At 47.4% G+C, this 27,908-nt stretch overlaps 1 protein-coding gene and 1 pseudogene across 1 annotated transcript in view; one reads left to right on the top strand and one right to left on the bottom strand.

Annotated features, from left to right (window-relative positions):
* The window catches only part of LOC147611518 (myosin-11-like), a 151,537-nt gene that overhangs the window by 13,654 nt on the left and 109,975 nt on the right, over window positions 1–27,908 (bottom strand). Inside the window, exons 22-30 of the mRNA XM_086784912.1 lie at window positions 20,402–20,500; window positions 17,653–17,874; window positions 9,047–9,186; window positions 8,824–8,938; window positions 8,506–8,571; window positions 8,340–8,414; window positions 8,057–8,227; window positions 7,676–7,828; window positions 7,370–7,570 (exon numbers count right to left, since the gene is read on the bottom strand). Coding sequence (XP_086641038.1) covers window positions 7,370–7,570; window positions 7,676–7,828; window positions 8,057–8,227; window positions 8,340–8,414; window positions 8,506–8,571; window positions 8,824–8,938; window positions 9,047–9,186; window positions 17,653–17,874; window positions 20,402–20,500 — 1,242 coding nt within the window. The remainder of the gene's footprint in view (window positions 1–7,369; window positions 7,571–7,675; window positions 7,829–8,056; window positions 8,228–8,339; window positions 8,415–8,505; window positions 8,572–8,823; window positions 8,939–9,046; window positions 9,187–17,652; window positions 17,875–20,401; window positions 20,501–27,908) is intronic.
* LOC147611519 (uncharacterized) lies at window positions 15,049–15,978 on the top strand (annotated as a pseudogene).

Genomic DNA, 27,908 nt, shown 5'->3' with positions numbered 1-27,908 from the left:
CTCACCCCCGAGCCTAAGGTCTGATTGCTGTGAGATGCTTGGTACGGATGGCCCCAACCTAGTGTCCAATACCACTAGGCCGAACCACCCACCTTGCACCTCCATGGCCATGAGATCACGCATGCCCCTGGTAGCCCTTCTATCTACCATGTGGATACTTCAATAACTCATAAGTGCCCCCAAGGTCACTTATATAGCAATAACCTACCTATCATTGGCCCTTGCATTATTTATAATGCTTTCCTACTTTATTTATAAGCATTTACTCATTATTAGCCCTAGGCTATTAATTATAAGCTCTTAGCCAATCTAGACCTCATCTTGCTAGCACCCTTAGCCCACGTGTGAACTTTCCAAGCCCCCACGTCCCAACTAAGCCCTAACCCTAACCTACATCTCTAGCACTAACCCTAGCGATATAAGGACAAAACACACATTATTTCCCACATTCCATCTGAACTGATCCCTCCCCCCTCACCTCTTGCCCCTCCTTGTTTTCCCGATTCCTTTTGAAGTGATCCCTCTCATTTCCCCATTCCTTCTTGACGTGATCCCTCGCCGCATCCCCCCTCCCCTCCCCTGGGTTTCTTTTCCCTCACACCCTCTTTCAGCCCCTCCCCCGGGCGCATGCGGCTACTCCGGATCCCTCCTGGCGCTCGTCATTTGATTCACCACTTATGTGATCCTGTGCAAATGATGATTGCAGCATCTCGTGTGGCTTCCCTTCCTCCAAAGTCCCCTGGCAAACCCCCATGATCATGGAAGCCCCCGTGGATTACAACTGCTTCTAGTGCCTTCAAGTGGAGGCAAGTGAGTTCTCGGAGTCGGTGGTCCCATACGAGTCTGCGTGATTTTCCATCACTTCCGAGCGGCCACACTGAGCAACAAGTTGGATTGTGAAACGGCCTAATCTACATGACCATTCTGAGGCAAAAGCTGAATTTCAACTTGCTGTCCTGATCATGGTTGTTTCTCATACTGGTACAAACCTATTCGTACTATACGGTTCGTACGATACGGTACCGTATGATATCGTATGGTACAAGCCCCTCCCCCCCCCCCAAACCTTGAGAAAAAAAAATCCAAATGCTCAAAGAAAATATAAACTATGCTCAACAAAGATCCCAAATGCCCACAATACTTCACAACTTTCGTGTCCACTCAATATACCTAAAAAATCTGGCAAGGTAGACTGGGAGTGTACACTTGATTGGTAGGTTGAGAGAATCTTGCTACATCACTTGGAGATCCCTGGTATAGGTAGGCTAGACAGTCAGATCCTCAAGTTATGTACGAGGGAGGAGATTTGGACAGGGCCATTTTGATCTATAGAGGAGTCCCTAAACCTATCACCGTAGATGCACTGCCTGTATTCGTGCAAGGACGGTCCCTTAGTCATAAACGCTACACTGAGAGACCTTTGGTATCGCATTACCCATGCACTATAGACTCCTCCGCACCCCCCCCCCCACAAACCCTTCCTCACATTCAAGCGTGATGGTCCATAGTTTGTAAGTGTTATAAAAAAAAACCGTATTTTATCTTACGGTATCCCAAAATTTCATATCGTACCAAAAATTCCCGTATGGTATCGTATTTTCGTACAGTGACAACTATGGTCTTGCTGTCCTGCTTTTCAGAAAATACAACATCCCTACAAGCGAAAACCTTGTGTGTAGATAGGTTATACAACCTATAACCTTTACTCTCACTATTGTAGCCCACAAAAATGCATTTCAGTGCCTTGTCATTAGAAGCATCACCTTTGCCCAATGAATCAGCCCTAAAAGACTATTGTCCATTTTCAACCCTAGAGAACTGGTGCCCACCATACCCAGAAGCTTTAGTTTATCCCTGACCATTGGCCGAAAATGCATGATCTCCACCACGGGTACCTAAAACATTAGCCCATGTCTTCCCTTCCGCAAAAGTAATCCCACTAACTCATCAAAATAAGCTGATGGACTTGACACCTCCTCTCAACGAGAGATTCAAAGGTATGGATATTGAGATAGGAAGGAGGCAAAGAGTTGAAAGTGATTGAGCCGAACTGCCTGTCTGGTATAACCTCATCAATATTCAGCAATTGCTCTCTCAAATCCTTGATTTTGGTAAGATGCTCAATCATTGAGTCACCCTCATTTTTGGATAAAATATTCAGTTGTCTCTTTGAATACATAATCCGAGCCTCCTTGCGAGTTTGATACATCCCTTCCAAAGTATCCCATGCATTCATGGTTCTCTTGCAATGAGCAGATATACGGATATGGTAGACCCTTTCACTGACAAGCCTATCAAAGACATTGCCTGTGCATCCCAAGAATCCCACCTCCTTTGATCTGCATTAGGATGTACAGCAGGATTAACATCCGTCCTAACTACTCTTTGGGCAACTATCCTGGCTGAAGTGTAGCTCGCTGAATGGTGGGTGCACGTGTCTTCACCAGACGCAATACCCCACACCCTTTGGTTACCAGCAGATTGTGAATCATAAAACTCCATAGGAAGTAATTTGTTCCATCGAATTTCTCCTCTTGCGACAAAACACCAGACATATCTGGTGTAGCTTGTGCCATAGCTGAAAAATGCACCACTGAACTACTCAAATTCAAGTAATATCGCCCCAAAAATATGCCCAATAGAAGCTCTTTCCAAAAGAGTTGACGCACCAGATGGTCAAATATCTGCAGAGAGTGATACTAAACAATAGGCTAATAAAAAGCTTCTGAAATTTCTACCTGGAATGAGCTTGAAGCTCTTGAATGCATGAACTTCGACCAAGTGGCGTTAGGCTCTGCACAGGAGGCGCAGGGCAGAAATGGGTGCTGCAGAGGCGGCGATGTGGCGACTGGGCAGCATGCAAAACAACCCGGAAACGCTCTCTTTAGGTCCACACATCGAAGCTAAGCAGAGCCAAGTGCAAACATGCAAAATCGACGGATGGCGATCAATGGACGGAAATCTGCCGCTGATGGACCTTGGACAGAATCACACAACGGAAGAGCCCCTCCCCTCGAACAGGATTCTGAGCTCTGATACCAATTGTCCGTTGTCCAGGTGTGTGTGTGTGTGTGTGTGTGTGTGTGTGAGAGAGAGATTCCACGAACAAGACCACCTGCAGGAAAAAGAGGACGGTGCATATAGAAGCACACAAAAGAGAGGGTCAACAAAAGCTTCATGTATTTGTTGCACCCATCAACATTCTTTTCCTCCAGGAGCACCATCTCTTCGAGGGGCGTACCCGTCACTGCGGGAAGATTTTATCAAGCAGGAATCACACTTTTTGGTCTCTCTTTTGGCCCCTCCGGAACGCCAGGGGGAGTTTGTATTTCTGTCAGTTAGCAGCTCTTGCCGGCAGTGACTGGCTCTGATGTCATTGTCACTGGGCGCGTTCAGTGAGTTACCATTAGGATTGGAGAGGACTGTGTGGGTTTCCTCAATGTTTATGCCCTGAACATCGCAGCCGGTAGAGGCACTTTCTGGAGTGCAGTCCGTCAATCCCTCCCGCAGGCTGACTTTTGGTGTATGGGTGGAGACTTTGAAATGATCGTGTCAGCAGAGGAAAGATTTGGAGGAGGCACGGCTACAATCTCAAGCTCAGAGTGCTTTGCTTGGGAGGAGTTGATCCGGGCACAGGAGTGTATGGGTGGAGACTTTGACATGATCGTGTCAGCAGAGGAAAGACTTGGAGGAGGCACGGCTACAATCTCAAGCTCAGAGTACTCTGCTTGGGAGGAGTTGATCCAGGCACAGGACCCTTGGCACCTGCCAGAGTTTGGGTGCAGCCCCGATACTTAATGCTTCTCGCGGTCTGACAGGAGCAGCACCGGCCCCCATCTCTCTTGACTTGATAGATTCTTATGTGGATGAGTGGGCTTGTGGTCACGGGGGCATGATTGCTACTTTGGTGGGCACTACCTTCTCACATCATGGTCTGGTCATTCTATCCTTGGAGGACCCCTGGAGGCACGACAGGCACTTGAGCACTACGATTCCACATGCCTCACATAGGACCCTGAGATCTGCAACAAGATAGAGCATAATGGGAGGGACTGGATTTTATCTCAGATTATGCCGCACACACCTTGGATACAGGCCTCGGCAAGATCAACAGTTTTTTGCAGGAGGCAGCACAGAGCAGATTAGCCGGATTCCGTAAGCAGGAGAGGAGCATTCGAAGGGGTCTTGCCTCTCTCCAACGTCTCTAGGAGAGTTCCCCCGATAGCCCGTGGATTGAAAGTCAGCTTGCTACCGCCCGTACAGAGATCAAATCCATAGAGGAGAGAAGGGTGGAGTACAAATATCATGCCAAAGCTTTCTTCTGGACCGAGGCTAGAGATAGAGTCACCGGGGATTTCTTTGAGATTGCAAGCCCTCACACACGGAGAGATGGTATTTGCAGGTTGCAAGGCCAGGACGGAACTATCATTTCACCACCCCCCACCCCCCCATGTGCCACGGATTTTTTCACATGCCTACTCACAAGTGCCCCATTATCCAACTGGTGGATGCGCAAGAGAGGGTCTCATGGCACACGAGAGAGGTAGTTCCCCCACTCTCCGGACCTTTTTATTGACTCCCTTCACAACAAAGGAGCTGGTGGAGGCTTTGACGGCTCTTCCCAGGGACAAATGCCCGGGGGCGGACGGGCTTACATTTTCCTTCTTTCTTCGCCATTGGGATCTCATGGAAGGCGGCCTTAAAGCAACCTTCAATGAGATTATCACTACAAACACCATACTAGAGAGGCTATCAAAGGGTCTGATTCTATTGATTCCTAAGGAGGGTGGTGACAGATCGGAGATTTGGCAATGGAGACCCATCACCCTCCTTGGGACCGCCTACAAGATTTTGGCCAAGGCCATCAACCAGAGACTTTAGCCTTTCTTCCCCAACTTGATCCATGACACTCAGACAAGTTTTGTTCAAGATCAGAGCATTCTCGACAACATGTTCACTTTCTCTGGGAGGCAACAGCTTCGGCGAGGATGTGGCAACAGGACCTCATTGTGCTCCTTCTAGATTTTGAGAAAGCTTATGATAGAGTTGATTGGGGCTTTCTAGAGCACACGATGTACCGCATGGGGTTCCAAGTGGAGTGGATCCGCAGTGTTTCGGGCCTCTACACAGACTCTCACAGTCATGTTCTGATTCAGGGAGCCCGAGGTGACAGATTTCCCCTTTCTTGCTTGGTCCGACAGGGCTGTCCACTGGCACCATACCTCTTCCTATGTGTTGCCTAGGCCATGAGCAATTTTCTCTCAGCTCAAAGACGGGACTCGAGGGATTGTCTTCTTCTGAGCATTCGGAAGAAGCTTTTGTCTTGGAGTTCAGTGAGGCTTTTCTTAGCTGGCCGAGTGGTGGTGGCGAACCAAATCCTTCTTGCCACCATGTGGTATATTACCTTTTGCTGGGCCTTCTCCCAATCCTGCATTGGTCAAGTACAGCGGTTGATCCGTAACTTTTTGTAGGCCCGCAATGATGGGAGGCCTGCCCATGGAGAGTGATCATTCAGCCGCAACACAGAGGGGGCCTAGGCATCGTCGACCCTGCCATTCATAGCCTTGCCCTGCTGGGCAAATCAATTGTTAAGAGGACTTCTCCCAGGTGGTGAGCCTTGGAAGGACTTCGTCTTGGCCAGGATTTCAAGCCGTACTCGTGAGCCTAGGGGGCCCTTGGCCACAGAGCGCCAGATGGATCTTCACAGAGATGCGGGCCCGTGGCTTTAGCCCAGCTTTTGATGACAGATTTGTCACCAACCTACTCCAAGCTTGTGATCACATCAGGCCAGCCACCCATCAGTGAGTTCCGGTATCCCATACATTCTTAGTTCTCTCGCATGAGCTGATATGCGGAATGCTAGACCCTTTCACTCACAAGCCTATCAAAGGCATTGCCTGTGCATCCCAAGAATCCCACCTCCTTTGATCTGCATTACGATGTACAGAGGTTTAACATCTGTCCCAACTACTCTTTGGGCAACTGTCCTGGTGGCTGCAGTGTAGCTCGCTGAATGGTGGGTAGGCATGTGTCTTCACCAGACACAATTCCCCATACCCTTTGGTTACCAGCAGATTGTGAATCATAAAACTCCATAGGAAGTAATTTGTTCCATCGAATTTCTCCTTTCCCGACAAAACAACAGACATATCTGGTGTAGCTTGTGCCGTAACTGACAAATGCACCACTAAACTACCCGAATTCAAGTACTAGTGCCCCAAAAATATGCCCAACAGAAACTCTTTCCAAAAGAGTTGATGCGTCAGATGGTCAAATGTCTGCAGAGAGAGATACTAAACAATAAACTTACAAAAGACTTCTGAAATTTCTACCCGGAATGAGCTTGAAGCTCTTGAATGCACGAACTTCAACCGACTGCACAAATCACGACGTGCTAGATTTGCTGACTGGTGACGACATCACTGATGACTTAACGGCTCCCAGTGGCTCCTCCCTCTCCAGCAGTTCTTCTTTTCCGATGGCAACAGCTCTTCCAGGTGGCACCCTCTCCGAGTAACATTGCGGCTCTGATGGCAGTGCTCTTCTCTCCCGGTAGCTCCTCCCAGACTCAATGGTGGTGGCGACGGGTGTGACTGATCTTCCTCTCCTTTCCAGGTGACTGCTGTGTCGGCTACACACTCAAGGCGGGTTTCTCTGGGACTGAAGCAAGTGGCGCTAGGCTCTGCACAGGAGGCGCAGTGCAGAACTGGGTGCTGCAGAGGTGGCAATGTGCGGACTGGGCGCTGCAGAGGCGGAGCAATGACGGCGACTACAAAACAACCTGGCAACGCTCTCTTCAGGTCCACACATGGAAGCTAAGCAGAGCCAAGTGCAAACGTGCAGAATCGACAGACGGCGATCAATGGACGGAACTCTGCAGCTAATGGACCTTGGACAGAATCACACAGCGAAAGAGCCTCTTCCCTTGAACAGGATTCTGGGCTCTGATACAAATTGTTGGTTGCCCAGGTGTGTGTGTATGTGTGTGTGTGTGTGTGTGTGTGTGTGTGAGAGAGAGAGAGAGAGAGAGAGAGAGAGAGAGACAGAGAGAGAGAGAGAGATTCCATGAACAAGACCACCTACAGGAAAAAGACGACGGTGCACATAGAAGCACACAAAGAGAGGATCAACAACAAGCTTCATGTATTTGTTGCATTAGATACAAGCATTTTTTACATAATATATCTCTTGCAGGTACGTGTATGTATAAGCCACCTAGCTTATGCCAAGTGTCAACAATGCTATAAGAGTGTACTGACATATAAATGTGTGTGCCCCTAGCAGTAATTCTTAACCCCCTAACACATGCACCACAACTAAATGTGCATCTCTCTGACAGGAGAGATATCGTATTAAGCTTTATACAAACCTGAATGCAAGCTGTGAGTAAAGGTGAAATCTCCTTTTTCAAATTGTCCCGTAGCATTCCATAAAGCTTCTCAACAAACGCAGTAAGCTGCTGCTTGAAAAGTAATGCTGGGTATTTTGCCTCAACCTGTCGCAATATCTCCAAGCCACCAAGCCCACCATTCATGGATACATTTACTATACTTGATGGCGAACGGAAGCTCTGAATCGGAAAAAAAATTGTTAAAAATAGAAAAGCTCATAAGCATAATTGCCAAGGCTGAGAATTGACTTATGAAAGGTTTGTAAATATGCAAATGATACTTGCTTGAGTCATTCTACCCAACAAAGTGGCTGAAGGTGTATGGCGACGCTGAGGAGTATTAGGAGCTCCACTTGGTTTAAGATTACGTTGCAGTAGGAAGAGGAGGGTGGAAGTATTTGACAGCCAGTATGCCAAAGTCTCATTGCTTTCTTGGCCCTGCAAAATAAACCAGTTTTATGACTCGACCTGACCATATACTCCATACTGCAAATCTTGTAGGAGAACAGTTCCACTGGAACAAGCTACGTTTCCACATAGTAAGCACGCATACTGCGACCAATAGCAAACCTAATCTAGACTGACATAACTCTACACAATACCCCCCCCCCCCAAACTTTCCAAAAAAAAGGCATAGCTACTACCAGTCAAAGAATTAGATATTACCTCTACAACCGTTCCAATTGTCTCAATAACACGGTCAAATATATTCGTCCTTTCAGATTCAAATGCACGCCAGTGAAGCAAGCATTTGTATATGATGCATGCTGCAACAGGCTTGTCATGACTGAACCCTACATCTTGCATGACACATCGTAAGAGTGCTTCTTGATTCTCCTGCGGAAAAAAAAAATCATCTTTAACTAAGTGCCTCCTCACAACCATTCTACAATAAGCATATGTTTAACTTCTATGCATGACACGTGCTATGCTCATCCTATATATGTACCTGTTGTCTATCTATAAGCATTCTCTGCCGCTTTTGCTCGGACTGAGTCACGCTCTGAGAGGAGAAAGGAGAATTCTGCAACAGGAGAAGTTATATTCAGTCTGGCAGGTACTTCTCTAGCATGGCAATACAGATATATAATCAAAATAAAGCAAATTAACCCAACCTGCATAAGGTTTGGATGCCAAAATTTATAATCTCCATTCATGAGACGATACATTTCAGGAGTCCTCTGCAATTTTAAATGCATACATAATCAGATATGCCAGCTTGCGATCGTACGCTTATTCATGAGTGTCAATCCGGAAACGCATGTGCTTGAAGCTATTCAAAACCTAGAAACAGACTGGTTATCGTGTCTGGACTCATCTTAACAGTCCTCAAAAAGGGTTTCTATTGTGCGTGCATGTGCATTTAAGTAAAGGGTTTTGTGTGTGTGTGTGTGTGTGTTGGGAAGGGGGGGAAGGGTGGGTTTGTTGTTCACCTGCTGCACAACAGGCCTTGCACAATCTGTGAGTCCACTTGTTGGAGAGATTGAAAGAGCTTGCTTTCGAAGAACTTGATTTTCTGACTCTAAATTTGACATTTTCTCTTCCAGCCTGTAAACAGCAGTACAAAAATGAGCTAACTAGCGACTATTGATGAGATAATGTAAGACAATTAAGACGACTAATAGATCTTGACTACTAAGTTGCTTAGAACCCCACCTTTGCAGTGTTTCCTGTACTTTATCCATTCTTGACTCAGCTTCTTTGGCTTTGTAAAGCCTTTCTTCACTTTCTTTTCTCACCTTTGCCAAATCCTTTTCAGCTTCAAAAGCTTTCCTTTCAATATTATCAACAAGTGTCTGCAAGAACCTTTACTGTCAGAAACCACTAGAAAAGAAAACATGATAAAAAGGGGAGGAGACAGAGAAAGAAAGAAAGAAAGTTATATTAAACGTCTTCGAAAGACCCAGTGGATCTATGAGACCAAAATTGATACAATAGTGTCCATGTAATCTCATCATGGTACAAAAGAAAACAAAGACTAGAGCTATGAGATGGGAATGTCGAATCCAAGCCACATGGTACAAACTCGGACCATCATCATCATACAACCTATGGAGCTAACCCTCCAATAGGAGGAGGGGGCCATCAAGGATATTAAGCATGGGATTAGCCTGTAGAAGGCTATGTAGATCAGTTGGGCGTGAGAAGGTGGCTCTGTGCCTCTCCAAGATCTCCCTCAAGCTAGGGCTGATGTCTGTGTTGTTGGCGAGGTCCAAGGAGTCTGGGCATCAGGCTCGCTGTAGAGCCGTGGCCCGGTCTAGAGTCACACCAAAGTGGGGTCTGGCGGGGGTGTCTAGCACTTGAGAATGTGGCTCGATGAGGCTGTGGGCATGTCATCCATGGCTGGTCTGGCATCCTCTCGTGGTCGGAAGAACAGAGTGATGGTCTAGCGCTTTGGTAGAAGTCTCCCACGGGGTCTCGACTCCCTAATCACTGAGCCTCTATGGTGATGAAGCTCTGGTAGGAAGAGGCTTGGCACTGCTTATCTGGGTAATCTATGATCCTGGATAAGGGTCCGACCCCTCTCTAAGGAGACAGTGGACCCTCCCTTGAAACTCATAATATACAGTGCACTTGCAGATGAAGTGCTCCTCTAACTCGACCTCCCGCTGGCACACAGTGCAGACACCTCTCCTCACGAGGTATCTACATGGCTCTCCCGGTCTTTATCCTCGAGCCGTGTGATGACACCCGCGATTGGCCCACTGCAATCCGCATGGCATGTGACATGTATAATTCAAGATATCTGGCCCTCAGCATGAACCCATCCTCTATATGCCTCATGAAAGTATGCATGTAGTACTGCCGTTTGTGCGAGAGTGGCTTATGTGTTGTGATCCAGGTATCCTGTATATATAGTCCTAATAAATCATATCTCATCACCCGGTTCCTATCATCCTAAGAGAGCCTGATCGGCTATACCATGATTGGGCCCATCTGCTGCTAGTTGCTAGCTGTTGGGAGGCCTCTAGGGTGAGCCTCAAGAGTCTCCACGGGGCCATGGCACTGATCCTATGAATGTATGTGACTATCTGGAAGAGTGTCTCTACAACCATGGATGCCAACAAACTTTGCAAGGATAATATCATGTGGGACCGATGGTTTGCTACATATCATACAGGAGAGCATCATCACCTAAGGCCCCTCTATCTTCGGCCATTTGGCCGCTCTAAGATCACGTGCCGAAAAGGGTGCTCCATACATCAATGCCGGAGTGACCAAAATGTCAAATAGCCACATCTTGGTCCTCGGCTCCTGGAAATGGGCCTAGAAGAATTGTCTCTCCATCAGAGCGAGAGAAGCATACCCTCGCATAAATCTAGCCCCTACAGCATGGCTCATAAAGAAGACCGGTCCCGCAAAAGTGACTCCCAAGTACACATATGAGTGTGCAATCTCCACTGGGCTGCCCATGTAGGTGAAACTCAGTCGAGATGTGAATACAAGGGATGCGTTGAAAACCATAGCCTTGGTTTTCCCGAGGTTTACTGTGAGATCCCGCTGTGCACAAAAGTCTTGTAATGTGTCAAGATGCCTCTGGAGAGCCTCTAGAGAATCTACCAGAAGCACAATGCCATCAACATAAAGTAATACACCTCCTCCCCCTCCTCTATCGATGTAGACTCTAGAGACCAAAGAGTGGGAGACATTGGACATCCTTGCTTCACTCAGATGGTACTGGAGATCTCTTCCGATAATCCTCCTCGGCATCTCACCCACCCTATGAGTGACTCATATAATGCAATGATCCCGCGTTGGCATATATCGGAGCATGTACTCGTGTTTTCTCTCCTCCCGAACCTCCGCCTCTGTCGATTGTGTCGCCCCCCATCCTTCCTCCGCCCCCCCTCCTTCCTCCCCCACTATTCGCCCCTGCTTCTGCCCGCCCCTCTTCCTCCAGCTGCTGTCTCCAGTTTGCACCCCTTCCCCTCCTCTCTCTGCCTTCCTCCGCCTCCTCCATTCTGCTACGCTGCCCTTCCCCCGCCCTTTCTTTTCTCTTTCTTTTCTTTTTCTTTTTTTTTCTTTTTTGGCCCTTTTCCACCCTTCCTTTCCTCCGCCTCCCTGCGTGCCTGTTCCCCTTGGTTCAGATTGCTCCTCATCCGAGTTCAAGTGGCCTTTTTCTTCGATTAGCGTCATGGCTAATCAATTGTTTTTTCCGAAGCCGAGCTCGCGGTCCTCTACGCCGAAATCGAGACACACTCCAAAACGACCCTCATTGCCATAATCTTTGGATCTCACCCTTCCCGTCTCCAGGCTTGGGATTGGGTCCTGGCGGCTTTGCCCTCTGACCTTGCCTCACACTTTTGAGATGTCAGGTTGCTTGGAAGAGGTTTCTTCCAAGTGGATTTTGATTCTGAGGATGGAGCCTCAGAGGTTTTGAAGGGCAACCCTTTGCCATTGGGCCCGAGGAAGATATTCTTTCTTCCCTACTCCAGCTATTTTGACCCTGTTGAGAAAGACCGGAACCATTTCCCAATTACTCTCAGATTCCCAGGTCTTCCTTGCGCATATTGGCCTATGTCAGAGGCCATCAAGTCCCCCTTTGGGCTGGTTCTTCAAGTGCCCCCCCTCCACGCCTTGTCGACATCTTCTGCCAAGTGGTCACTGCCTTGGCGGATGCTGTCCCCAGGGTCATGGTTCTTGCTCGTGACATTGAGCTCTTTGAGGACTATGTTTTGCTTCCGGGCCCTTGTGGCCCTTTGAAGCAACGTATGGAGATTGCAGGTAAACCCGATCAGTGCCAGGTTTGTCCCCAACAGGGTCACTTTGCTCGAGATTGCCCTCATGCTCGGGGTCGCAGGAGGCCTCACAAGCGTGCTTCTCAAGCGCCACCTCCCTTGGTTCCTTCCCGTCCTTCAATCCACCAGGTGTGGCGAGCTGTCTCTCACGCCCATGGACAAGAGGGTTGAGTTCGCGTTTCTTGCGAATGAGGCTTTTTGGACTCAGATAAGTGGCAGATGCAACAAAGAGTTTTTCTCAGCACACAGGCCTTCCCATAGCAAGGATTCACACGGTGAGGTTCAGATTGAGCCTGATAAGGTGAGGGGTATTGCTTGAGAGTTTTATCGGTCTTTGTTGACTGCAGAGGTGCCCTCTCCTCACAGAGATGTGGCACGGTAGAAAGTTACCCAGGCTCATTACAGATGCTGTGTGTTCTTCCCTGGATGCCCCTTTCTCGAAGGATGAATTCCTTCACGCACTGCATGCTCTTTCCAGTGGTTTATGCCCAAGGGATGATGGTCTTTCTCCCACCTTCTTTATTCTTTTTTGGGATCATATTGGAGATGCTATCACTGTTGCCCTTCAGGAAATGTGGTTGTCGGGTACGATGCCGCCATACCTCACGGAGGGGCTGATTCACCTTATCCCCAAGAGTGGGGACAAGACTGACATCAAGCAATGGAGGCCCATCACCCTCCTTGGATCTGCATATAAAATCTTAGCTAAAGCCTTGAGTATAAGGTTGCAGCCGATTCTCCAAAGGACTATCCATGATACACAGAATGGGTTCCTCCAAGGAAGGAGTATATTTGATAACATCTTTTCTTTCTGGGAAGCTGTCGAGTGGGCAAAGTCTAGTCAGCAACCTCTTGCCATTCTTTTGCTTTTTAAAAAAAAAGCTTATGACAAAGTGGATTGGGATTTTTTGGAGGGCACTATGGCACACATGGGGTTTTCCCAAAACTGGATCAAAGGGGTGTCTTGCCTATACAGGGAGGCTCATAGCACTGTTTTAGCTTGTGGGGGTGTCTTGCGTATACAGGGAGGCTCATAGCACTGTTTTAGCTTGTGGGGGGCGCGGCGAGCATTTTCAGATTTCCCGTTCAGTGAGGCAAGGTTGTTCCCTCGCCCCTTCACTGTTCCTCATTGTAGCTAAGGCTATGAGCAGGTTTCTTGGGGCTGCCCCTGGTGTTGTGGGTCTCAGGTTGCCTTTATGCACGGAGGAAGAGTTTTTGGACTCTGAGTTAGCAGATGATACGGCGTTGTTCCTTGAGGCTTCACATGCTTGTTTATGTGCTTTCCGGACAGCCTTGGAGACCTTTTATTTGGCTGCAGGAGCTACTATCAATTGGCATGAGTCAGTTGGTTTTTGGATCAGTGATTCTCCTCTTGCAGATTGGGGTACAGATGTTGGTTTTACTTGGATTGAGAGAGGATGCTCTGCCAGATACCTTGGTTGTCAAGTGGGTGTTGACATCTCCCCTGCACAACACTTTGCTCCAGTGCTCATAAGCATTAAAAGCAAACTTCATCACTCGAGTAGGAGGAAGCTCGACTTGGCCTCTAGAGCTCCGGTGGTTAACCAAGTTTTACTAGCCACGGCTTAGTTTATCACTTTGTGCTGGATTTTTGGCCAGCTTCGTCGCCTTATTCAGAGCTTTCTTTGGTCAGGGCTTGATGGAAATGCACACACCAAGGCCAGAGTTGCTTGGGAAACCATTATCAGGCCTAGGCAGGAAGGGGGATTGAATATCATTGACCCTGAGGTGCAACGTAAGGCTTTTGCTTTGTAAGCTTGTTGTTAGGAGCTTTCTTCCGGGCACTGAACCGTGGAAGGACTTTCTCATGCAACAGATGACGAAGTGTGTCCCTGTTCGCGGAGGTGACGTAACTCTCAACTCACGCTTTATTTTTTCGGATGCAGTTCACCGCTCCCCTTCATCCCCCCTAGTTAGGTCCCTCCAACAGGCCTGGCACTACCTGAGGAGTTTTTTGGTACACATCCCCCCACGTTCAGTGGAGGAAGCTAACCGGTAGCCCATTCTGTGGAATGATTTGATCTTAGATGTGCATGGTAGGCCTCTTGGGACAGCTATGCATATTCTTTGGGCTGGCTGGGAGACCCTATGCCCCACAATGCTGGCTTGGAAGAGGCTTCAGAGCCTCAATCAAGTGCAAAGATTGGACTTCACGCAGCATTTGAGAGGCTCTAGCCGACGGATTGCACAGATTGATGCAGCCATTCCCAACCACTGGATTACTCGCTCTTTCTTGGAAGGCCATCATCATTCTTGGTTTGGGGTGTTCTCTGGGACAGGTGTTTCTCTTCATGTTATGGGTCTCCCCTTTCCTAGGGAGGATGATGTACCGGTCTTTTTTTCTGTACAGGATGGATGGCAGATAGAGAGATGTGACATGCAGGACCTTATTGAGGGCCCCCAGATTCGTCCAGTCAGAGTTGTTGGCAAGTTAGGGAAGCACATCTTTGTTGAACCCCCCTCTCCCTCCTTATGCTCTTTATGAGCGTGAGGCAGCCAGGGTCAGATGCCTAGGAGGTATGTCTGCAGACTTTGCTAGCACCATTGGTGTGAAGCAAGGATGGCCACTATCTCCCACCCTCTTCGAGCTATACATCGACGAGGTAGCAGACTATATTCAACGAGGAGGTAGAGTCGGCGGGCAGATCTCAGACACACAAGTACATATTATGCTATATGCTGATGACATTATCCTAATTTCAAAGACACAGGAGGGACTACAATAGCATCTAGGGGCTCTAGAGCTTTTTTGCGGAGACACAGAGGCCTCACAGTGAACCTTGGAAAAACCACGGTTATGATCTTCCATACATCGCCAGCAATAAGGAGATCTGTTTTTATGTTTGAGGGCAGCCAAGTAGAGGTCTCTACATCACCAGCAGAGCCTTGCGATTCTCTATGACGCAGGCAGCCCATGATCGACTCACCCAAGCCTATGCAGCCTTGGCTATGCTAGAGAGACAGAGCCATCAAGCACATTTCGAGGAGCCCCGTACAAAAGGGTGGCTTTTTGACACTTTAGTCACCCCAGCCCTGATGTACCCAGCCCCAGTTTGGACACCAGGCTTGGCAACCTCCACATGGAGCCAAATAGAGCGCCCACAGGTCATACTGCTATCCTGGATGGTTCGTAGCAAGCCATCCGTTCCCCATGACATTGTGAGAGCAGAGTTTGCTGCACCACCGAATGCTAGTGGAGGCACTCTTTCAGACAGTATGGTTCTTGCACAGACTCAGTGACATGTCGGTGGACCGACTCCCGCGCATTGCTTTTGAGGCATCCAGGCAGCCTGCAGAGTCAGGGGACAGTCGCTCATGGTATACACAGGTACTCCAGTGGCTCCAGAGTTTTGGGTATGATATGGACCAATTACCACCTACCCAATACGATCTACATGCCCCACACCTCTCCCTCTCACACACTGAGAGAGGAATAGAGTCATCAGGCAGGAGCTGATTCAGAGACATATCATGCGCACATGGGTGACACCATCACAGCCTCTCCATACGAAGATGGCATACTACAGAGATCATTTCTTGATGATGACTTATGATGGTTTCATTCAGAGACCGCACTACATGGATCTATATCTTCCACATGCTCTGAGAGTAGTGATTGGACAGCTCCGAGTTTCATCACCCCCCCTCGAGATTGAGGCTGGACAAGCAGCCCGCATCCTGCGGGAGGAGAGGTTATGCAGATTATGTAGAGAGGAAGTGGAGAGCGAGTCACACTTTGTATGCAGATGTCCATATTATGATGGGATCAGAGCCACCTACCCTACTCTCTTCAGAGGAGCAGACACATCTTTTCAGTTGATCCTGTAGCTATCATACCAACGAGTACTTGGGCGCTTCTTACTAGAGATATACCGACACAGAGAGCAGTTACTCCAGTCAAGAGAGAGGAGAGCCCAGATCCGATAGACTCAACTGACCAATTTCTTCCAGAGGACAGCCATGCCAGATCCACACTGATGGGCAGAGGGGTCACTTTGAGGAGAGCACAGGAATTCAACGTGGTCTCTTATAAGTTATGTCAACAGTTTTTTCTTTTGTATATTTCAAGTAAAAAATATACATGTTTTTTCTATTTTGTATGAAACCTTTTTGTACCCGTTTCTTACCTTTTATGAAATGTTTCAAAACGTATGAAACCCATTTCATACCTGCCGTTTCTGAAACGCCTGGCAACACTGCACAAACCCCACACTCCTATTTGGAACGCCACTCTGTGATGATAACTCGCCCGTCCCTATATACTACCCACTTCCCCACCTTGCAAGCCTCGTGCACCTTGGGCATAATTGCCCATCTGTGCTCTACCTGGGTTTGGGTAAGATCATCCCCTAGGTATATCTTCTCCCCTCGGAGAGCTATCCGTGTGTCCAATGAAGGCCTCTCAACTAGCAAGTTCCAAGAATTTCAAGATCATGGGGCGCCTCCGTGAGGTGTCCCGTCCCACACACCATGTGTCCACATAAGGGGTCCCTTCCACTTTGAGTTTCTTGCATGGGGCTAGGGCGTCATCCTTGGGGGACTCCCCCTACTTTAGTCCTATCACCCTCACATGAAGAGTGCAGGCCTTCCTCCTCTTCTCCTCTTCCAAGGTATCATGTATGATGGCCCATGGGGGTGGGAGTGGGGTGTTTTCTCACTACTTCTGTCCATTCTTTCTCTACTTCTTGCTTAACTATTGCGGCCCACCCTTTCTCCATCTCCTTCTTTGTGGCCACTAAACTTTCCTGCAGTTTGTTTTTTAGGCAAGGGAGGGATTAAGTTTCCCTTCTTCCATCTGTGCTTTGCATACATGTAGCTCCTCCTTGAGGTCTTCAACTTGTGCTTTCCACTTTCCCACTTCGGTCGCATGCACTTCCTTGAGCTCTTTAATTTCCCTTATCCTGTGTATCTTCTTGGCATAATATCAGGATGTCCCTGCTAACTTTGAGACCGTCTTTCACGCATCCACCTAAAGGGATGATTCTATGGCTTCTCTGAGCTAGTGAGCACCTGTTTCTCCATCTTGTCAATGAATGCATTCATTTCTGGATGCAAGGCCTTCCATTTCCGGGATCTCTTCATCTTGGTGCAAGCAAGAGAGAGAGAGAGAGAGAGAGAGAGAGAGAGAGAGAGAGAGAGAGAGAGAGAAGATTATGTTGCTGCCTTGGGGGCCGGAATGGGGACCTGAAACAGAGAAAGAGAGAGAGAGAGAGAGAGAGAGAGAAGATTATGTTGCTGCCTAGGGGGCCTGAGCAAGAGTGGGTGGGAAAAGGGAGGGGAAGGGTCGCAGCGCAGCGCAGCCAGAACAGGGTGTGGCCAGGTGCCCGCAGCGCACGGGCAGGGCAGGGCAGGGCGCCAGTGTGCAAGCAGAGGGTAGGGCTAGGGGCGGAGGCTCACGCAATGAGAGAGAGAGAGAGAGAGAGAGAGAGGAAAAAAATCAGACTAGCTTAAAAACTGAAGAACAAACAGTCAGAACAGTTCCACACCAACACAGATCCATACCCGTAAGTGTTCATTCTCCTTCATGAGCTTCTGGTTTTTAGCTTCACTGGCCTCAAGAGTTGGCCTTACTTTGACCAAGTTAGCCAACTGACTCGAAAGCATTTTGTTTGTCTCCCGCTCTTTCCAGACATGAGCCCCCATTGTTTCTACTTGTTGCCGCATTTCAAGTAAAGCAGCTTGCAATTTCCCAAGCTCTTGTGCTTTTGATTCTTCGACATCAATCTGCAACAGCAAAAGCAATCATTTAATAACTGAACAACTAAATGACAATGTCTGTTTATAAAAAGTGCATATTCCAACTCAGCATTTTTGATACAGATGCTGCATATGTGACAGATCTCTGCCAACATTTTCAAAATGTTACAACCACAGCTTGTGAAAAACAGGTATAAATATTATTTTCCGAACGCTATTAATGTATGGGAAGTGCTGTTGTGTCCTGCAGGTATGTCACGATCAGGCATCAAAAAACAGATTAATGTATGAGATGCCCAATTCAACCTTGTCTGCGGTGGGTTTCGTTTCAATGGTAGTTTGAAGGCTACCACAGCTTGTTGTTTAGGTTTCCTCATCCTATTAAAAACAAAGGTGATTAATGGTACAACTATTTGAATCCATGCTCAAATAGAAACAGGGGGTTTGAAAGCATAACACATTTTTTAAGAAACATGAGCAGGATTGTGCTGGCACCCCGATCAAGCTGTTTCAAATATGTTTCTTTCGTTTACAAAACATCTTGTGCCTTTCTTTTACGTGTGTTGTTTTGTGTGTGTGTGAGAGAGAGAGAAATGAAATGTTATACTAACGTCATAAAAAGGCCAAAGTGACCTATGAGACCAAAGTTACAACCATGTGACATCTGATACACTGTCTGGAAAAGAAAAGAAAGAACTGAACGTAAGTATCTAGCCCTACAATACATCAGTAGAGAGCATCCGGAAGCAGCAACTAGGGAGAGTGGGAAGCTAATGCTACTAGTCAAAATCGGGTACATGAGTACATGGATACAAGAATACATGAATATGGGGAGTACAAAAGTGACAGTGAGTACAACAGTAAATGGCTGGAGTGGTAATCATCCTAGGAGCTCTAGCATGGGTCTCTGCCGGATGGCCAAGATTTCTGCCATAGTGAGATGCCTGGTCGGATGAGCCCGATGCCTTGCAATGATGCTCTGAATCCTCTGGTGTAGGCACCGTCTCCGATATGAGGATCCGCGAGCCCTCGGGCGTGTGGATCTGCCCAACTGGATAGCTCTCTCAACTAGAGTCCCACGGGGTGCCCACTGCTGGGCTGTCGGCTGTGTGGTTTTTTATAGGGGGCACACACATCACTATTTGTTGGTGATCCCAAATTCTTTTGTTAAAACACTTGCATAAAATGTACCAGGCATTTTGTATGTCTCAAAAGGTATGAAACCCGTTATATTGCAACTTTGGCCGAGCATCAAGGTGTTGCTCTAGCTACATCGTTGCCAGGGACCACAGAAGAACCATCAAGCACAAATATTATAAATTTGCTTAGAGACTAATATATTGATGGCATCTATGGTGCGAACCTTGTTCTCAGACAAGCAAGCCCACAAAGCAACTACCTTCATGCAAGCCCACAAAGCAACTAGGTTCTGTATCAATAGAGGGTTAACCCTATAATCTCAATCTCACTGACTGTACAATCAACTATAACCATGTGTAGGGAGCTTAGCTTATCTAACAACTATCATTCTTAATGAATGAGTTATGGAAAGAAATTTTCTCTGCTCACTTCAGTATAAACCTGTCTTACTTCAGTGGGAGGATGAGAACACCATGGTAAACCGTCCCTTTGTAGCGGAGAACCATATTCAAGCCAGAGCAGATGCCGCTTTTAAGACTGAAAGAAAACGACACATGCCATCTTTGACCAAAATTTGTTCCAGAATAAAGAGGCACTTTATCTGCATTATCAACCTTGGACAAGGTAGACAGTGTGAGGAGGCCACAATAATCTATAGACCATACTGCCTCCTCATCTTACCAAGCAATTGAATGTAGCAAAAAGAACAATCCACCCTCATGAGCATTGCCTCCAATTTGGTAGGAATTTCTAAGTGCAATCTCCCAAGAGAGGAGATGCTTTTCACAAAGACAGGCAGAGAGGAGCCACAAACAAAGCCTTGGAAAGTGGCACCATTAGAGACACAGTCTTCTTTGAGACCAAACTCAACCTGGTTACCATTACAGACACGAGAAGCTTTCGGAGACTAGAACCAGTCACCCTAGAGCAATTCGTTTCATCGAAGGACTGATTTTCATATTTAGCTCAATGGGAAAATACCACTCTACCGTCCTCCCTGATGTGTAGCAGAATGGTTAGGAGGTCGAAGTCCCAATACCGAGGTCATGGGTTCGATCCCCACACCCTACGACTCGGAGTGACGCGCTGAATAAATGGTGGGCTCTAGGCTGTGGTTGTAAATACTTTACCAAAAATAAGGATGCTGTTGCGACTGTGCACAGAGCATTTCTCCTAAAAACTGTGCACGGCCCTTGATCTCAAATTGGTTACAGATATCCTTACTATAAAATGGTGAAGGTATTCATAGGAAAAACAGTGTACCACTACCAGTTGCACAGAAGCTCACAGTTACACTAACCCAAGCAAATGTATCTAGTTTAGTACTCTTTTCTCACTGCTAGACATTCTGCAAGCCTTCAGTCAGCCAAGTATTGAGAGTAAGAACTATGTTATTTGATTCGCCATGGTTTACCCGTAAACGTTTTTCCAATTGTAGACGCCATGTAAGCTCTTCACATCGCTTTTCTAACTTGGACTTGGCTTCCTGTAACACTCCTGTTTCTCTCGCAGCCTACACAAATCCATATTCCACAAGTTAGGAGTTTAACAGATCCAAACAAACATTAATTCACATGCCACACTATTGTCAATTTATCAATTTATTTTCACATAGATACAATATATTTTCACTATACCTGACAAGAATCAATACAATATACTAGATGCCTAATATATGCTCTCTCTCTCTCTCTCTCTCTCTCTCTCTCTCTCTCTCTCTCTCTCGCATCTCTCCTTGCGCTCCCAGTATGACACGCGATGGTGACGTCGCACGGACACATGGCAAGATAGCAACACAAGGCCACCTTACAAGCTTGGAATGATGCAACTAGCTTTTGGAAAGCAAAAGATTAAACGCTTAAAAGAGAAGAGCTTTTATCATTAAAAAGATGCTTTTTGGACTACAAGTGAGTTTTAAAACGCTTTTCTGAAGTGCTTTTGGGGAAAAACTATGAATTCAGCTATTCTCTCATTGTTGAGACATGTAAAAAGACAAGAGAGCTCTCTAGCTCTAAGAACTTGTACTCAAGACTCCTCCGAGGGGATTTATCTAACATAACTCAGAAGGGGAGGGGGGGCGGTTCCAACCCCTAGTGTGGTGTCTTGTCTCTCTACTCTCTCTTTTGTTTATTTTCAGATTTTCTCAACCCCTAGTGTGGTGTCTTGTCTCTCTACTCTCTCTTTTGTTTATTTTCAGATTTTCTCAAGGTTTTACACGTTGCATTTTTTGCATATCAGCAACCTGTATTTTGATGCTTCGGTGACACAATGTATGTGTAGTCTCAATAGATCTGATTGGATGATCCGGTTGACCTCCTTCCGTGAGAGGTCAAGGTAGGGGGTGTTGGATTAGGTTACCTAAGAGGGACAGAATGTGCGGGTAGAGAATGACAGAAGCACCCGTACAGGTCAACCACACAAAACCCACGACTATATCTTTATAAGAAAAGAGAAAAAGTTACATAATAGAAAGGGCCTATATGTGTATAATGCACCAAGATTAAAAGATATCACGGATGTTATAAACTATAAACCATAGTCTATATGTGACACTTATTGCTAGGGGAAATGTCACCAAACTAATACGAATGCCTAATATACATTTCCAATATCACATTTGTCACAATCCCCCCTATAAAAAGAATTATGGATGTCCGAAGTTGTATCAAATCATAAATTCTATCAAGCTTGAAGCTTTGCGAAAATCCTCCAATTATCTTTGGGAAGCCCCTTTGTGAAGATGTATGCCACGTTGTCTTGAGTTGGATAATAAACCAGAATTAATGCCGCATGCATGAAGTCTCTCTCTTACATAATGATAATGAACCTCAATGTGCTTTGTCCATGCATGAAAAACCAAGATTTTTGCAACGGCAATAGCCCTAACTATCTGTGAGAATAGGAGTTGCTTAACATTGTGCATTTTTCATGCCTGCTGACAACCTCCTTGGCCATATGCACTCTTATCATGGCTGTGAACACTGGTTTGTTATCAAGTTCACATGCAAATGTGGCCACAATGGGTTGTTTCTTGCAATGGCCAAGAAATCACGGAGTTACCCAACAAAAAACAGTTTCCGCTGTGGATTGCCCTGTATCATAATCACCACTACATTCTATACAAATGAATGTAATCTCGGCTGTGTCTGTGTGCCCTGGAGGTACCTAAAGACTCTCTTCACAACTTTACAATGTTCAGTGCATGGGAACCCATCCATTGATATACTCCGATTACTGCATCTCGGGCATGGCATACTTATGCTAGAGAGCTATATGATGCACCAAGACAGCCCCCCACCCCCCCTCCACTGGGAGCTAGACCGCCTAGCAGCACCTTCTTTACTATGCGGATGGTGATAGATGCGATAGACAGGTTACAGAATCGAAAGGCACAGGATCATGAAGGGCTAGTTGGAGAGCACTTCTCATATGCACGAGACACTTTGGCTCCGCTCATCGTACATGTGTTTAATCGTGCCATTAGTGAGGGTTTCCCGACAAGCTGGACAGAGCATATCATTGTACCACTCTTTAAGAGTGGGGACCCCATGGTACAAGGCAAAGCACCTTCTTTACTATGCGGATGGTGATAGATGCGATAGACAGGTTACAGAATGGAAAGGCACAAGATCATGAAGGGCTAGTTGGAGAGCATTTCTCATATGCACGAGACACTTTGGCTCCGCTCATCGTACATGTGTTTAATCGTGCCATTTGTGAGGGTTTCCCGACAAGCTGGACAGAGCATATCATTGTACCACTCTTTAAGAGTGAGGACCCCATGGTACCAGGCAACTATAGGACGATCATGATTGGTCATTACTTGGCCAAATTATATGGCTCTGTATTGGAGTCGGAGCTAAGCCGATGGGCAGAGAGGCATGGTCATCGAGCACATGGACAGGCTGGCTTCAGGAGAGGATTTACTACCTTGGATCACATACTGACACTTCGGGCAGTTATTGAAGAGGGCACGGCACAGAAGAGAAGGATATATTGCTGCTTTGTGGACTTCCGCAAAGCCTTCGATATCGTACCACGTGCCAGGCTTATGCATAGATTGCATGACATTAAAGTACCCGAGGATATGCAGTGGGGGATATATGCTTTGTATGAGTCTGTGATGACAGGCAGAGTCCGAGCTCCAGGCGGACTACCTGATAGGGTGACCAGCACGATAGGGATGCCCGCTATCACCCACCCTCTTTGGACTGTACATTGATGCGGTCTTTGATTATGTAGACACATTGGGAGGCACAAGGGCATGCCTGGCAGGGGTGTTGATACCCATCTTGTTATATGCTGATGATATTGTTCTAATCTCAGACTCTCCACAAGGATTACAGAGACACCTGGATGCATTATAGGCTTTCTATGCGGATAGAAATCTGACAGTGAACCTTGAGAAAGCCAAGGTTATGGTGTTTAACACCACACAGGCATGGGTGGCGAGATCAGAGCCTCAGTTCACTTTCCGAGGGGTGCCGGTAGAGTACGTCAGGTCATATGTCTACTTCGGAGTTACTTTCACAGGACCGCGTTTCTCCCTGAAGGAGGCAGTAGCAGCTAGATTAGCTCGAGGCATGCAGCCTTGGGGGCACTTGAGAGGCAGTGTGCACACATACAGTTTCAGGAGCCACGCACCAAATTGTGGCTATTTGATACGCTTGTCACACCGACCCTCCTATACGGAGCTCCAATTCGGGGGCCCAATATACATCACAGACCTCAGAAAAGGACAGATGAGGGATGGAGGCAAATGGAGAGACCACTGATTATGATGATTGCCCACATGATTCGGAGAAAATCATCAGTACCACATGAGATTGTTCGGGTTGAGCTGGGTTCCCCACCAGTAGTAACCAAGGCCCTATTCCAAGCATAGTCACAGGGGACGTGGGGGACGAACCCCTGGGACGGGGGAAACGCCGTCCCATAACGTGCGGGAACGAAAACGGACAAGGGACGGCCAGGGGACGTGTGAGCCCACGCTGTAACAAGGGGACGGCGATTCCGGGACGGCGGGACGGCGATTCGTGTGGGACGGAATGGGACGGGATGGTCAGCTGACCGTTGCGCCACGTTGACCAGTCTGTCATTGGGCGCCCTGTAGCCGTTGAGCAGCCCTCCCCACTTGGCCCATGGCTATAAGAAGAGCCCCCATTGGCACATGCTATAGGAAACTTTCAAGTCTTCAAGTCTTCAAGACTCACCTCGGGCCTCCTTGGCACTTGCTCTAGCCTCTTAGCTCTTGCCTCTTGGCACTTGCAACACTCCTCAAGGCTCAAGCAAGGCTCAAGCTCAAGCCTCAACGCTCCTCAACTTTCAAGGCTCAAGTGGAAAGCTCATTGGCTCAACACTCCTCAACTTTCAAGGCTCGAGACTCAAGTGGGCATTGGGCAGCCCGGCAAGACTGTAGCTCTCCTCAAGCCTCAAGGGCCAAGGCTCATGTGGCATTGGGACCTTGGGTAAGTTGTAATTTCAAGTTGTCACTTGTAGTCTTGTTGCTCTTCTACACCTCTTGCTCTAGCCTCTCCATTGGCAAGCCTCTCCTACATCTCTCTCCTACTCTCAGCTCCATTGCTCAAGCCTCTCCTACACTCACGGTCTCACCTCCTCTTGCTTTAGCCTCTCCTACATCTCTCTCCTACACTCACCTCCATTGCTCAAGCCTCCTTGGCACTTGCCTCCATGGCATCTTCATCGCGACCATCCCCCGCACCTCGTTCCGGCAGCGCCAATACGAATAGAGGAAGGAGGACCGAAGGTTGGTCTTGGTGGGAAGAGGTCAACTCCGATCATCCCGGAAGTGGAGGAGGCTCTCGCCCATGGTCCTGCAAGCTATGTCCATATAGGCGAACGGGTGGGGCAGATAAAGTGAGAGCTCACCTCTTGCATGAGCCCGGTCATGAGGTCCGATTTTGTGATCAGGTCACACCAAAGACGAGAAGGAGGCTTCTTGAACGTGTTGCCGCATATGAGGCCTTGCTTTCAAGGAGGAGAGTGCCGCATGTGGCCGTGGATCCCGCAACACTAGTGAGGCCATCCCAAGGTTCGGCATCCACATCTGCATCCACTTCATCGGCACCCGCGGGCGCATCACCCGCCCCACAAGAACGGGCCCCAACACCATCCTTCTCCATGCCGCCACATCCACACACTCACGCCGGCAAAGTACTCTTGAGGGTAGTTGGGACCCCAAGAAGGAAGAGGTGGATATGGCCATAGCCCGCTTCTTCTTTCATGACCACATTGCTTTCCATGCTGCCAGGTAATCAAGAATTAAGATGTCTAGCTTAAGATCTATCATTTTACAATGTTCCTCTTACAAGTTACTTGAACTTTGAACTTTGAAGTTGATCGGTTATTAAATTATTCATTTTTTGTGGATATAGATCGGACTACTTCAAGGTCATGGTGAAGAAGATAGGGGAGTATGGTCCAAACTATATGCCCCCATCATCGGAGTCCTTGCGCACCACATTGCTAGAGAAGGAGAAGAGGCTTGTGAAGCAAGCAACAAAAAACACGAAGCGACAATGAGCAAGGAATGGAGTGTCCCTGATAGCCGATGGATGGAGTGATACGCGGAAGAGGTCCATCCATGGCCTTGTCGCATATTCCCGCGGTGAGATGTACTTCATCGCCTCACATGATGCTTTTGGGACCGGGAAGAGTGCTGATGTGCTAGCAGCAGAGTGGGCTAGTGGCATAGAGATCATTGGCCCAGACCTAGTTGTGGGCTTTGTTGCTGATGGAGAGGCTTCAAACAGGGCAACCGGAGCGATCATTGAGAGCATGTACCCCAACATCACCGTGTCATTTTGCATGGCACATTGCTTAAATAATCTCTTGAAGGATATTGGGGACTTGCCATGGATCCGGCCTATCATCCAAGTGGGCAGCCAAATAGTGACATTTGTCACAATCCATCAGTTCCTACACCATGAATTCTCCAAAAAATCTAGCCGTCAGCTCCTCAAATACTCAGATACGAGGTTTGCCTACAACTTCTTGATGCTCCACCGATTTTCATTGAAAAAGTGTAGTGGTGCAAACTGTTCATTAGTGACGAGTTCACTTCTTCACCATTGGCTTCCACTGAGACAGGAGCTCTATGCAAGGAAAAAGCAGAGAGCCCTGATTTTTGGGAAAAAGTGAAGTGCATTGATGCTATGGTTCAACCTATTGTCCACTTGATGAGGCTTGTGGATGGTATGAAGCCATGCATCGGCAAGGTATATGAGGCTATGGATAGCATGATAGAGAAGCTGAGGGATTTGGAGCCAGACGAGGACAGGTACGAGGAGATCCGTGCCCTATGTGTGCGTAGGTGGAACTCCTACTCCTCTCCTTTGCATGCAGCAGCCTATGTGGTCGACCCTGAGTTTCAAGGTAAAGGGCAAGAAAGTGGCGCAGAGGTGAGCAAGCTATGGAGACTTATCTTGACTCGACTTGTGCCTGACCCAAATGTTAGGCGGAAGATCCGTGACCAGTTGTCTAGGTATAGGAGCTTTCAGGGCTCTAATGGAGACATGGATGCACAGGATGATCACTTCAAAGTTGGGGCTGCTTTGTGGTGGAAAGATTTTGGTTCGGATCGACCTAAGCTTCAGCATCTAGCCATACGCATTCTCAGCCAGGCAGCGAGTTCCTCTTGCCTAGAGCAACTTTGGAGCTCATACAGTCACATTGCATCGAAGAAGAGGAACCGTCTTGGGGTGGAACGAGCAAATGATCTAGTCTTTGTGAGTGCAAACTTATGAATACTTTGCAAGAGTGCAGCTGCAAAGGCTGATGCATTTACCGAGTGGGAGATATCTCAAGATGATAAGGAGTTGGAGGAGCAAGTGGAGGACATCTCTATAGAGCCTGCACGCATTGCAGGGACCCATGATCGTGAGGCCAGCACTTCACATGCCCGTTGAGGCTTTTTAACGTATGTACTACTCTAGTGATAGTCTCTATTTTGTATGCCACTTACGTGGTTAGGGCCTGGCCTTTGCCCTTGTCTTTTGCTTTAGCCTTTGGCGACTAGGTCCTCGGTGCCCAATCTCCTTTTTTGTAACACCCATTTTTTTGCTAGTATGACTTAATATTGATGCTTTGGAAGTGTAAAGTGACTTTGTTTTAGTATTGTTAAGTTTCTTAAATGAGTGCTTACTTAAAATTGCATATTTTGTATGCCGTCCCCCGTTCCTTGTCCCAGTTCCCAGGAATCCCCGTCCCCGTCCCCGTTCCCCGTCCCATGTTACTATGATTCCAATCAGTTACCTTTTTACAGTGGCTATGGGAGCTCCCTCAGCAGAGGTACTCCCGATTGGCATTGCCCTCATCCATACACTTGGCAGAGGATGGAGATACTCATTGTTGGTACGCTCAGATGAGATCATGGTTTGACCTACATGGTTTGCAGAAAGAGGCACTACCACCCTTTCAGTACAATCTCAATTGTCCGTTTTTGCATCTCACCCGCTCAGAGCAAAACCGCGTGATCAAGATGGATATCATCAGAGTGGACACAGAGAGGACATGGACTAGTCCCCCTTGACTCCTTGGCTCTTTGATGAGACACCAACTTTAGATGTACTCTCAGTTTTGGTCTCATAGGCCACTGTGGCCTCTTAGAGACGTTAATATATCATTTCATTTTCATCTCTCTCTCTCTCTCTCTCCCTCTCTCTCTCTCTCTCTGTGCACAAACTCTACGTCCAATAATGCAAAAGACCAAGATTTGACATCTCAACACTTGTCCCCAATTCAGCTTTCACTGCCAAAAATTTTATCTACATTATTCTCTGTCAACATTATGTCATCTACATAAAGCAATTTGATGACCAAATCTGATTTTTTCCTTCCAAATGTAGAGAGTGCCCTCAGTTGGACTGTTTGGAAACCCTTGGCTGCTCAAACACGCATGT

The sequence above is a fragment of the Cibotium barometz genome, chromosome 47 (assembly GCF_041138505.1).
Source record: "Cibotium barometz isolate CiBa-2024 chromosome 47, ASM4113850v1, whole genome shotgun sequence".
Lineage (NCBI taxonomy): Eukaryota > Viridiplantae > Streptophyta > Polypodiopsida > Cyatheales > Cibotiaceae > Cibotium > Cibotium barometz.
The sequence above is the reverse complement of the archived record's forward strand: the minus strand, read 5'-3'. Positions and strand labels throughout refer to the sequence as shown.